Genomic DNA, 13,354 nt, shown 5'->3' with positions numbered 1-13,354 from the left:
CAGTACTGCGAGAGAGAGGGATGGGGGGGCGGGCAGAGGAAGAGGAGTGGGGTTAGAGAAGGGACAGGTGGGGAGAGAAAGAGGAGAGAAGGGACAGAGACAGAAAAGGAGCAAAAAAATAATTAGAGAGAGTAAAGAGGAGAGTTGGGAAAAATGAAAACATTACGAGAGAACATGTAGCAAAGAGGTGGAGAGAGAAGATGGGAGAGAGTAAGGACGCAGCCAAGAGATAGGGCAGAGACAAAAAGAATCGAAACAATACAAAAGTATTTTCCAAACTCGTAAATAACCACGGGCCAAACAACTGACCTGCAATGAAGCATCCGAATCCGGTATATCATGACGTTAACCATGCAATAAAAAATAAATTTAACAAAAAAAAAACACCCAAAAACACGTATACACCATGTTGACCCTTTTCCATGCAACGTATTCTAAAACGCCATTCTCATTCATACATTCACAGCAAACCTGTTTACAAGAGTGACAGAAAATGTGGTATTAGTGTTACATTTTTGTTTACATCCATACCCGCTCACTTATGCAATTAAAGGATTCATGGCCACACGGTTAAACAAAACGTACTGATTGGCCTTGCCGTGAAGGAGAAACACGTGTTGACACACACTCCCGATCTGTGAAACGTTCACCCCCACTTTCTCGAAATTGAAACCAGTGCATGTGTCCGACGAACTTCCTGCCGCTTATCTGAATGCACCAGTGGCAGAAGATAGTCACCATCTTGCAACAACACAATTAAAGGGAGGCATGTCTGTCTCTCCCCACCGCCACATGTCTCTGAGTCTTACTGTCTCATGCAAGATCTCCCTCTAGGAGACAGCTGACACCGACTCTTCCCCTGAGACAGTACGGGAGATGCGTGTGTGTGCATAGTGTGTGTGTCTATATGTATATATCTGTGTGTGTATGCATGTGTGTGTGTGTTTGTATGTGTATATGTTTTTGTATGAATGTGTGTGTTGGTGTGCAAGTATGGGTGTGTCATTGTGTTCATTTGTCTTCATGGATGTGTACACATATGTTTGTGTGTATACCTATGTCTGTGTATGCATGTTTGTGTGTATGTATATGTGTTTGAGTATGTTGGTGTGCGTGCTTGTTTATATGTGTATGTGGGGTTGGTGTGTTGGTGTGCATGTATATGCATATGTTTATGCATGTCTGTGTGTGTTTGTATATGTTCATATGTGTGTGTAAATGCATGTGTGTGTTTGTATGTGTGCATAGTTGTGTATGCATGTGATCAGAGGGAAGAGTGCACTTGAGGGCAAAGAGGAAAACATACAGGGAAGAGTATGTGAGAAAAATACAGAGGGAAAAGCACGTGAGGGCAGAGAGAAAAATAGAGAGGGAAGAGTCCATGTGAGGGAGGAGAGAAAAATAGAGAGGGAAGAGCTCATGTGAGAGCAAAGCGAAAAATACAGAGGGTAGGGCGTATGTTAGACCGGAGATAAAAACATAGAGGGAAGAGAGCATGTGAGAGCAGAGAGAAAAATATAGAGAGAAGAACACATGCGAGGGCAGCGAAAAAAATACAGAGCGAAGAGCACATGTGAGAGCATAGAGAAAAAATGCAGAGGGAGAGTACATGTGAGGGAAGAGAGACAAATACAGAGGGAATAGCATGTGTGAGAAAAAAGAGAAAAATGAAGAGGGAAAAGCACATGTGAGGGCAGAATGAAAATACAGAGGGAATAGCACATGTGAGACCAGAGAGAAAAACATAGAGGGAAGAGCATATGTGAGGACAAAGAGAACAAGTACAGGCTATGCCAAGCGGAAGTGATCGCGTTTGCGATCAAACATCAAAGCGGCGAAAGTGAAAGTAATCGAGCAGAGCATCAAAGGGCTGGGTGAGAAGGGAGGTGGGAATGCAAGGGTCAAAGCGGCTAAAGTGAAAGTAATCGAGCAGAGCATCAAAGGGCTGGGTGAGAAGGGAGGGGGGAATGCAGGGAGCAGAGGAGCAGCTGTGCACGTGCACGCCATCGTGCACTCAAGCCCTAGGCCAGCAAAACCATGAGGGTAGCACTTTTGAAAGCCCACTTACAAAATGTCTCAAAGAGACAGCAGCGAGACCTAAAAATGGAAACAGTAAAAGTCTCTTAAGAATAAATCTCTAAGAGATCGGTGGAGAGTGGGGAGATGTATATGGGCGCAGGGTAGACACGAGGGGCTTTTTATGCGAGGATTGGAATAGATGCCATACACAGCAGATGGATATGCATGAGGCCTCTCAGTGTGTTAGGGAAAAGAGAGTTTTCTCAGGAGAGGGTGGGAAAGAGAAAGGTGCACCCAGAAAAGATGGGGATGAAGGAGATTTTTTCGAATTGCGATTGGAAGAGTCATATCCGGAGTGATTTAAATTATGTACTTTACAAGGGTGGGTACGAAGCAGAGAGGAATCTTGCGAGTGATGGAAAGGGGAGTACTCAAAGAGGATGATGGGAAGGAGAAATGTCCATGGGTTATGGGGAGGTAAAGTCCCTCTGGGCCTCTCCCGGGAGATTGAGAAGGAGAAAATAATCTTGAAGTTAATGGTAATGTAATGGGCCCCTTAGGGTGATGAGAAGAAACAGAGCCCCTATTTTCCACCTGTCTTCTCTTTAACATCTCTTCTCTTCATCCCAGGACCGAACCTGTGGTCGGACTGCGCTCCACCTGGCTGTAGAAATGGGTGATGCCAACCTGGTCGCCGTTCTCCTGGATCACGGGGCCGAGGTGGACCCCATCATGTACAATGGCTGCACCCCCCTGCATCTGGCAGCAGGCAGGCTTAATATAAGCATCTGGAACATGTTGTGCCAGGCTGGGGCAGACCGTCTGTTACCCAACATGGAGGGCGAGACCCCACAGGACCTCGCTGATTCAAGTCGCCTGGTGAGAGGCTTTTTGCAAAACTCAGAATCTAGATTGTCACGAGACAATTTGTAGCCACTGGCATCGAGTTATGAATTGTACCAAATCCTTCTTTCTGTGGACCCTACTATCTGAAGATGGAGAGTGGTAGAGCCTAATTTTGTAATAATAGCGTCAGGCCACAGATAATGTCATACCCTTAATTCTATGCCACTGCCTGGTCTTTTTTACTGTGCCACGTGGTGAGGCCAGTGCAAGCAACATTGTTTGCCCGAGTTATTCATTGATGGCCAGTGCTGTCCTTTTCATTCATTCACCCTCACATCTGACTTTGGGCAGGGTCAGACCTTAATTATATACCCGTTCGCCCCTATACTGTTAGAGAATGGTACGACCAACCCTGCTGCTCTTTTATGGCATGGGCAGCATGTCATCAGCTGCTACAGCATGCAACGCACTAGCACTCCTTTCATCCTCTGCTCCTTGAGATCTGCTCATTGGCAGTATCTGTTCCTTATTTCTTATCCCCCGTGGTGTGAGTCTCAAAAGTGCCCACCCCTACGGCCCATGTGTTCTGGCTTCAGTGCACGTGAATTTCTGGTGGCTTCTTTCTGTGCCCTCTGACAAAGAATATCCTTTGCCAGCCACTGCATTCTGTGCTTTCTGGGAGCAGCATGGCGATACCAACACTTCTGTTCAGTGCTACCAGGCGTATTTGCATGGGAATGGTAATCCTTTTAATCTCCGCACCTTGTTATCAGAGTATTGTTAGTAACATCCTAATAATCTTAGCCTTATATCAGAGAATGGTAGTGCCTGCCCTTAATTGTCAGTTCTCTGATATCAGGTCGTATGCTTCCCTTCATTGTATGGCCTTGCACCTAGGCACACCGAAAGAGCCAACCTTTTCATCAGGTGCCACCTACTATCAGGGTCGAACCCATGATTCCTGCTCCAGTCCAATCCCCCTAGCAGTGGAGCCTGGCCACTGCCCGTTCTCCATACTGTCACCAACTTCATTCTATGCCCTCTAGGAGTAGAGTCTGGCCAGGGACCCTTCTTCATGCTGTCACCCACTTCATTCTATGCCCTATAGGAGTGGAGTCTGGCCAGTGCCCCTTCTTCATGCTGTCACCCACTTCATTCTATGTCCTATAGGAGTGGAGTCTGGCCAGTGCCCCTTCTTCATGCTGTCACTCACTTCATGTTGTGCCCTGTAGGATTAGAGTGTGGGCAGTGCCCCTTACTTCAGACTGTCGTCCCCTTCATTCTTTGCCCTCTAGGAGTAGAGTCTGGCCAGTGCCCCTTCTTCATACTGTCACTCACTTCATTCTATGCCCTATAGGAGTGGAGTCTGGCCAGTGCCCCTTCTTCATGCTGTCACTCACTTCATGTTGTGCCCTGTAGGATTAGAGTGTGGGCAGTGCCCCTTACTTCAGACTGTCGCCCCCTTCATTCTTTGCCCTCTAGGAGTAGAGTCTGGCCAGTGCCCCTTCTTCATACTGTCACTCACTTCATTCTATGCCTTATAGGAGTGGAGTCTGGCCAGTGCCCCTTCTTCATGCTGTCACTCACTTCATGTTGTGCCCTGTAGGATTAGAGTGTGGGCAGTGCCCCTTACTTCAGACTGTTGCCCCCTTCATTCTTTTCCCTCTAGGAGTAGAGTCTGGCCAGTGCCCCTTCTTCATACTGTCACTCACTTCATTCTATGTCCTATAGGAATGGAGTCTGGCCAGTGCCCCTTCTTCATGCTGTCACTCACTTCATGTTGTGCCCTGTAGGATTAGAGTGTGGGCAGTGCCCCTTACTTCAGACTGTCGCCCCCTTCATTCTTTGCCCTCTAGGAGTAGAGTCTGGCCAGTGCCCCTTCTTCATACTGTCACTCACTTCATTCTATGCCCTATAGGAGTGGAGTCTGGCCAGTGCCCCTTCTTCATGCTGTCACTCACTTCATGTTGTGCCCTGTAGGATTAGAGTGTGGGCAGTGCCCCTTACTTCATACTGTCGCCCCCTTCATTCTTTGCCCTCTAGGAGTAGAGTCTGGCCAGTGCCCCTCCTTCATACTGTCACTCACTTCATTCTATGCCCTATAGGAGTGGAGTCTGGCCAGTGCCCCTTCTTCATGCTGTCACCCACTTCATTCTATGCCCTATAGGAGTGGAGTCTGGCCAGTGCCCCTTCTTCATGCTGTCACCCACTTCATTCTATGCCCTGTAGGAGTGGAGTCTGGCCAGTGCCCCTTCTTCATGCTGTCACTCACTTCATGTTGTGCCCTGTAGGATTAGAGTGTGGGCAGTGCCCCTTACTTCAGACTGTCGCCCCCTTCATTCTTTGCCCTCTAGGAGTAGAGTCTGGCCAGTGCCCCTTCTTCATACTGTCACTCACTTCATTCTATGCCCTATAGGAGTGGAGTATGGCCAGTGCCCCTTCTTCATGCTGTCACCCACTTAATTCTATGCCCTATAGGAGTGGAGTCTGGCCAGTGCCCCTTCTTCATGCTGTCACTCACTTCATGTTGTGCCCTGTAGGATTAGAGTGTGGGCAGTGCCCCTTACTTCAGACTGTCGCCCCCTTCATTCTTTGCCCTCTAGGAGTAGAGTCTGGCCAGTGCCCCTTCTTCATACTGTCACTCACTTCATTCTATGCCCTATAGGAGTGGAGTATGGCCAGTGCCCCTTCTTCATGCTGTCACTCACTTCATGTTGTGCCCTGTAGGATTAGAGTGTGGGCAGTGCCCCTTACTTCAGACTGTTGCCCCCTTCATTCTTTGCCCTCTAGGAGTAGAGTCTGGCCAGTGCCCCTTCTTCATACTGTCACTCACTTCATTCTATGCCCTATAGGAATGGAGTCTGGCCAGTGCCCCTTCTTCATGCTGTCACTCACTTCATGTTGTGCCCTGTAGAATTAGAGTGTGGGCAGTGCCCCTTACTTCAGACTGTCGCCCCCTTCATTCTTTACCCTCTAGGAGTAGAGTCTGGCCAGTGCCCCTTCTTCATACTGTCACTCACTTCATTCTATGCCCTCTAGGAGTAGAGTCTTGTCCTCCTTTGTACTGTCCCCCACTTTACTCCAAGAGGGCATAGAATAGAGTCTTGACAGTGCCCCCTCCTTCAGACAGTCACTCACTTCATTCTGTGCCCTCTAGGAGTAGAGTCTGGGCAGTGCCCCTCTTCCATACTGTCACCCACTTCATTCTGTGCCCTCTAGGAGTAGAGTCTGGTCTGTCTGGGCCCCTCCTTCAGATTGTCACCCCTTCATTCTGTGCCCCTTACTATCAGGTCCTGGGCAGCACTGCCCCTTCATCTGTACCCGAGCTACTGCATTGCTGTCACTCACCTGCCGTATGCATTTCTCTTGCAGAGCTTTGCCATCTGTCAGTTTGATGACCTCACACTCTGGGGACGGCCGTACATGCCCGGGAAGCTGATCTGAGGGTCTACACCTGGAGCATACGAGTACTGTGCCAGAAATCACCCCCACCAGGAAGAGAGAGACAGAGGGGCCTCCTGGATAGCATCAGCCCAGGAGTGACGGTGGCTGGTTGGAGAGCCGCAAGCTGTGGGCTGGGATCATCAATCAGTGGTCGCACAAAGGTGATGGGACGCTGAGGACTCTGCGGGATTCCAGACAGGACTTTTTACCAGCGGATTTGTAGCTGGGCCCCCTGGAACTTGATAAAGCACTCTGTACTCAAAGGGGTCTATAGAACACCAAGGGAGTGGCGGAACCCAGACATGAGACTGGGTGCGCTCTACTGAAGACCGTGGGGTGTCAAACATCCAAGAAAAAGAAAAAACACTTACTGGCTGTTCAAACTCCCCAGCACCCACAAACACACCCATAGAGTATCATCAATGAAATTAGACACATTCACACGCATAAACGCAAACCAGAGAAACACTTCTCCAATAAAAGGCGCACAAACACCAACAAGCATTGGCAAAGACAAAAGAAGGCGGTAAAGCATGCAAACAGGCATACACAAATAATGTGTTAGTGGTGGCGATAATAATAATAGTGGTGATAATAATGGTGATGACTGTAATGTTGGTGGGGTAAAGCTGGTGGTGGTAATAGTGGTCGTGGTAGTAAAGGTAGTGGTGGTAATGTCACACACTTGACAAAAACACTAAAATAAGTCTGCTGCAGTTAAAAAATGGATTGAGGTAAATAATTGAATGGTTGAGGGTATTGTTCAGATGTAAAATGAAACTTCACTGATCTCAATGCAGCACTCTAGACAGCCAGTAGCATAAGCGTAAGACTAATGGTCATCTGGGTAGAGCCAAATCCAGTCTATGTCTATATACTTTATTTTAAAAAATGGTAGAAATATTCTTACACACTTTGCTGTAAAGCCAGATCTTAAAAAAACTCAGAGTGACGGGCATATGCGCATTGACATAGCGGTGCATATACACGGGAAAACACAGATAGTTGTTTTGACAGAGACAAAATACTCATACGAAGAAACAAATAGTACGACATTCTCAATACTAAGACAAAGGGCCATAGGATATAATGGGATTTATATTTCGGAGGATGGTACATTTGTGACGGAGTAACCCGTCTGTCAAGATATAAATCAGGACCAAAGTCACTAATGCATCCAAAGAAACAAAACACACTGCAAGCAACAGAAGTTCACAACACACACTCAATAGCCCTCTCTGCCAAACCACTCTATATTCCTTCCTCTGAACATGCCATAATAAGCACTCTCAAAGACACCAGAAAAACACCACAGCCTTACAAACTCCCAACTACAATAAAGTACATTAATACAAAGACTCAGAAACATATGAACACTCACAACATTGAAGTCAGAAACACTGATACATAATCAAAGACAAATAGCTGCAATGGAGGTAAACATACTCACACAAAGGAACTTTCAGATGAAATTGCACAGACACAACCATATCCAAGCACATCGAAACATAGGAACACAAGAACTGTCAGTAAGGTTCACTGAGATATTGCACAAACACACACGGATAGTAAATAAAAGGAGATTTAACAAATGATATTGTTACACCCTCTAGCAGACACTAACTCAAAAACACCGACTCCGATTACATTTGGAAAAAATGTTGATAGACCTATCCATTCACAAATACACTATTCTAAAGAAAAGACTGCTGTGGATAGGTGTACTGACACAAAACCAGTCAGGCAAATGTGACCAGTGTTACCTAGTGACAAGGCCACACAATATTCCTAGATGGAATCTTGGATAATGCATATATAACGAAATTGTGCCTCCCGACCATTTTATTTACTCACTCATTTCTTCTCTAACGCAGTGTGAGCACTTCCCTATCCAAGCGCATTATTCACAATTGTTTCGTGGAACTAGACAGCAGAAAAATTGCAATTTGGAACCATAGGTAGTTATTACTTATGACATTTAAACTACATATCTATAGGTTGCATAGCTCCCGCTCTGAGTTAGTCCCTATATGACGGCAGGAAAAACATAGCACCTGTGGGTCTGGAGAAGACAAAACCACAGCAGTGGAGTACTGGCTTCCCTGACAACTGTATGATCACTGATCAGTCTGTGCAACGTTATTGGCACTGGAGACAAGCCTTTGGTCTTCGTCCTGTGGTCCTTGGGTGTGAGGGCATCCCTTACCTGTCTCCTTTGAGGGATAACTCACTGCCGTCTTTTTCTGTTTTTTGAATCTGTAAAAATTTGTGGGCCTTGCGATCCCCAATACCTTTTTAAAGTTTAAAATGCTTTATTGAAATTGAAATACAGGGTATAAAGAATAACATATCTTTTTGATTTTAGTAAAATGATATATGTACAATGTACTCACATATAGGCGCTTTCAGCTAGCCCTCTTCATCCTTTGGTCGGCTGTTGTGGCATTCCATTTTTCTACCAACCACAACTTTATACAGGTAATGGGTCGATCCACTTCAGTCACTGGTTCACTTCATTGTGAGTGACGACACTCTGCTCTTTTAAAAGTAGCGCATTCACATACAAAGAAATCCTCTTTGGTGCCAGGAACTACTTTCTGCTTTTTGAAATCAAAAAATAGTTTTCCTTTTTTTAATTTTTTTTTTATACTGGCAAGGGCCTGCAACTCCTCAACAATAACATTTTGCAAAAAAAAAGACTAAACAAACATTGGCAAAGTCAAAATGCTGGCAGCAAATGCCAGACCTACTGGCTTTGTCTAAGCTTGTTTTATAGAGTGATTAAGCATAGGGGACACACTCAAATAAATTCCTGACTCAGGAACTCTTTGCTCCGACCCCACCCTTGATATTATGATGTAGAGTCACAGCGAGTTACACCACTTGATTTGACCCTGTATCGGGTACATTTCTTAAACTGCATCTGATCTTCTGACATACTTGTTGCAGCTCAATGGGATGTTTTCTGACCCACAATTTCACACAAGCGGCTGACCGGTCCACTCTAAACCAGGTAATAAAACTGCTTTTACCAAACAATATGGTGCAACATATAGCAAGGTACTGAAATGAATTGTCATTGATACCTTGCAGACCAGTTTGTTGATTTATCAGAAAACTAAGGTGATGTTTGTGTCAGAGCTTGCATAAGCGTTGAAACACTAACAACAATCCGGTTTTCGGACTGAATAACAGAAAGTACAAAATGGTGGTTCGAAGTTAGTGTCCCAAAACTGGCACCAAATTGTATTCAGCCAGGACTTTTAAGACTTGAGCCTGCACCGTGAGCGTATGTGCTGCTACTAAGCCCTTCACGCCGCGTGTCCCGTCAGCACCTATGGCTTCTCTCACAGGCACCAACAACTGAAAGCAAGAAGTGAATCATGGCTATATAAAGTATCAATTTGCACATTAAAACTGTGTCCATGGATAATGATAAGAGCAGAACAGAATAAAATAAAAGTAGCTACATGGCATCCATGGAACCATAGTTGTAGTTATAAAAACAAGCACTGCATGTGTTCTTGCCAGTCGTCCAACCACAGACGTGTCATAGGGTTCCTAGAAGAGCGTGCAGCTATGCAGACAGATAAACTCACTGATGGAATGACAAACTCTGGGACACAGACACACCTTGTCAGATTCAAAAGAAAACAGTTCCACAGAGAGAGACATTACTTGGTGAGTCGCACAACTGGTGCACTTAGGTGTAAGTGTGTTTGTGTAGTGCAACATGACAAAATAAACTGCCAGAGATCCCTTTTGGCACACAGTAAAAACATAAACGGCACAAACCCACTTAGCAACACCAGAGGAGAACCACCAAAACTAATAAGACTATAGATGTATACATAGGTTGAGTTACACACTGACCTTGACCCCACCTTACACTCCTTTGAGAAACACAACTGTACCCCTTTATGATAGTAGCACACGGATATACAAAGACACTCTGCGAAAAACTGTAGCAGAGAGCGGTCAGCAGCCATGGAGCCTGAGGCGGACTGCCCTATATGCAGGGTGCCCATTTGGTAGTTTGGAACTGAGACATTCACATTTACAGCTGCACCTGAGGTGTGCTTGACGCGATCCCAGCTCTACCTACCTGGAAACACTGGATTATTGGGAAATCTATCTATTTCCAGACAACAGAGTCCAACTCCGCACAGGCTGGCAGTAACTCTGCAAAACATGTCTGTCCAAGAATAAAGACTATTTCTTTTCAGGTATATACTGTGTTCTCTTTTCTGCCAGATACACAACTTGTGGGTTTTGTATGAGTCTTGGTAAAGATGGCCTGAGCTAAAACCAGCCCTGTTAAAAGTGTTTATAGTCTAACCTATTGTGTTCACAGTGAGTCTGACTTTCTCAAGTAGGATTTTGTGGGTAGGGTAGCAAATTATACTAATATCTACCCTTAAAACGTGAGTGTGTTCCCTCAGGGGTGTTTTCCAGGCTGGAATTCTGACAATGTTCCTCACATAACACAAAGGTTTCCCTGAATGACATAAGGCCATTCGAATCCCTAGCAAGAGACTGGCCACATGAAGCGGAGGATCCCTGCCAAAGTCCTGTAGTTCCTCAGAAAACCTAGCAATTTCAGTTCAATATGCTATGTTTTAAAAGAGGACTACATAATCTGATTTCCAGCCATAAGGATAGTGGAAGTTCAGGAACGTCGGATGCAATAGTAATTACAGCCTTCTGAGATCTCTGACCAGGTTTCATTTAGAGTGCAACGCTTAAACTGAGTAGAAAAACACCCTCTGCATAGAAGGTTGGATAGCTCTGCAGCCTAGTGCTCAAATGATTGAAGCCTGAGCTGCACAACAATTGTCCTGGTTGCAAGTTGCCAGGGCTAGACTGACCCGCACAAATGTATAAACTTTTTAGGCATTAAGGTTCTGTCTGTCCAGTAATAAACCGCAGAACTACTTGCTTTTCGGACAGAAGTTCTCTGCATGGCTTTGGACAGCTATGATGTCCTGCCCTAGTATAATGTCTGGACAGCTCTTTGCATTCGCCCCTGACAACGAACTTTATAAACAGGCAGATCCATTGGTGGTACTATTTAGGGGGAGTTGGGTTCTTTTTACCTATTCTGTGTATCTGGAGTCCATTGGTTTCACATTTGTGTTCTCCTGAAGATGGTGATAGCTATTGTACAGGGCTGGCATTTGTTTTTGTGAACAATATCATGTCGCCGCCCTGGGACTAGATACCCCTAAGGCATTCAGTAGGTAGTTAGCACATATCTTTGAGTTGGCTCGCAGGCAGATGCCATTCCACAGTGACTTGTGTCAGCCAAACCCATTCCAAGAAGCACTTCAGGGCAGCATGCCCACACCAGAGGAATGTCACTCTAGGAACCTGCCCCATTCAGATTGGAGGCCCAACAAGACATTTGAAAGGTGCAGCCTTCCTGATTGTTCAGTATTTGCCACCTGAGAAGAATAAGTACTGGCCTCCTCTGCAAGCACTTTGCTCAGTATTTGATTTGTCACAGAGAAGGATGTGTGCACCCACACAGTGGAAAAGATAACACAAAATCTAGGAGCAGAACCGCCTTGCTGCTGAACTCTTACTTGCCTGTGAGAGGAGCTCGACTGTACCTTCTTAGAAAAGTGATCGAATGTGCCTGGAAGATCAAGGCCCAGCTTACTAGAAGGTCTGACATTTTGAAGGAGAGAGTCTGTCCAGAGTTATAAGGTTGTCCCAGCCTGCTGCCCAGGAAAAGAGAACACAACATCTGATTCTATGTTTAACTGTTTTTTATTTTGTATATAAAACACACTATCGCCTACAACCCTCTGGTCAGCGAGGATCATGTAATAGAGATACAGATCTAACACAGCACATTTCAACTGTGCCCAACCCCAGCCTACCAATCATTGCCTCTCCCATGATTGTGTTGTCAATAATACATTGGCTGCTGAGGGTTGCGTTTTTGTCATATAGTTTATGAGAGGTAAGCTTGTTTATAAGTCGAAGTGGTGGCACTATGGTGCTTATCTTGGCAATAGCTGGGATAATTCTTCTGGGTTGAATAAGGTATCAGTTCTGGAAAGCACTTTGAATTCATGGGTTACGATTTGTACAAATAGATTTCAATCCCCCTCATTCTGCTTTAGTTTGTTCTCTGTTGCTATGGCTATCTTCTCCTTTGCCAGAGTGTCCAATAATGCAGCTTACCATGTGGAAAGAGTGGAGATGGATTGTATTCCACACACCATCACGATTACTAGGTGCTTGCCTCTAAGTGATTTTGGTGATCTTTTTGAAGGATACATGCATCCAATAATAGAACACTGGGGTGTCTTGGAAACCTCGTTTAGAATCCTCTGTTTAATTCTCCTATGAACTCATCCCAATATCTCTCCATCCTTGGACCAGGCTATTGATATAAGAGCCTGTAGATTCACTCCCCCTCCAACATTTGTCACTGGTTGAGAGGCTCCTTTTGACATTTTTTTCCCCAGGTGCGATTCAAGCAGGTCAATATCTTATTTACGAAGCAAAATTGTGGGTTCTGTCGAACAACCTTCCCCATTCCTTGGACTTCTTTTCTCGCCCAAGTTCTTATTCCCATCATCTTTGCCATGGCATTTTATGTTCATGGGCAGTATCTATGAGAAATCTATATAAAATAGAGATCAGCATATTATCTATATATGTGCCATCTTTCAGCCAATTCTCTACCCCCTAAACAGCCTTGATGCTCCCTGTTTTATTGTTGGGTGCAGCACCGAGTAGTGAACTGGAGTCTATGCAAACCTTTCAGAATCCGGAAGAACAAATTACCATTTGAGATCATCAAAGGGAATTGTTCATTGGTTAACGTGAAGTGAGTCCACCAAGAGACTTCTCTTCACTTGCCCACTTTGTACTGTGAAGAGCTTCTTCTCTCACCCACTTTGTACTATGAAGAACTAAGTGCAGAAGCAATGGCTTGGTTGTATGAGATGGGTGTGAAGAGTGCCACAATAGTGGCGAATCCCGGCCGTGAGAGTACCTTATTCCAGACTGCCTCTGTGGTTCTAGTTAT

General features: G+C 45.3%; 1 protein-coding gene across 1 annotated transcript in view; it reads left to right on the top strand.

Moving 5' to 3' along the window:
* LOC146798514 (NF-kappa-B inhibitor epsilon-like) overlaps positions 1 to 10,538 on the top strand; it is a 105,696-nt gene extending 95,158 nt beyond the window's left edge. Inside the window, exons 5-6 of the mRNA XM_085625807.1 lie at positions 2,650 to 2,898; positions 6,238 to 10,538. Of these exons, the coding sequence (XP_085481933.1) occupies positions 2,650 to 2,898; positions 6,238 to 6,309 (321 nt within the window). The 3' untranslated portion in view covers positions 6,310 to 10,538. The remainder of the gene's footprint in view (positions 1 to 2,649; positions 2,899 to 6,237) is intronic.
* The last annotated feature ends 2,816 nt before the right edge of the window (positions 10,539 to 13,354 follow it).

The sequence above is a fragment of the Triturus cristatus genome, chromosome 9, assembly GCF_964204655.1.
Source record: "Triturus cristatus chromosome 9, aTriCri1.1, whole genome shotgun sequence".
In the NCBI taxonomy this organism is placed as follows: domain Eukaryota; kingdom Metazoa; phylum Chordata; class Amphibia; order Caudata; family Salamandridae; genus Triturus; species Triturus cristatus.
Note: the sequence above shows the minus strand (reverse complement) of the source record. Positions and strands in the feature narration are given on the sequence as shown.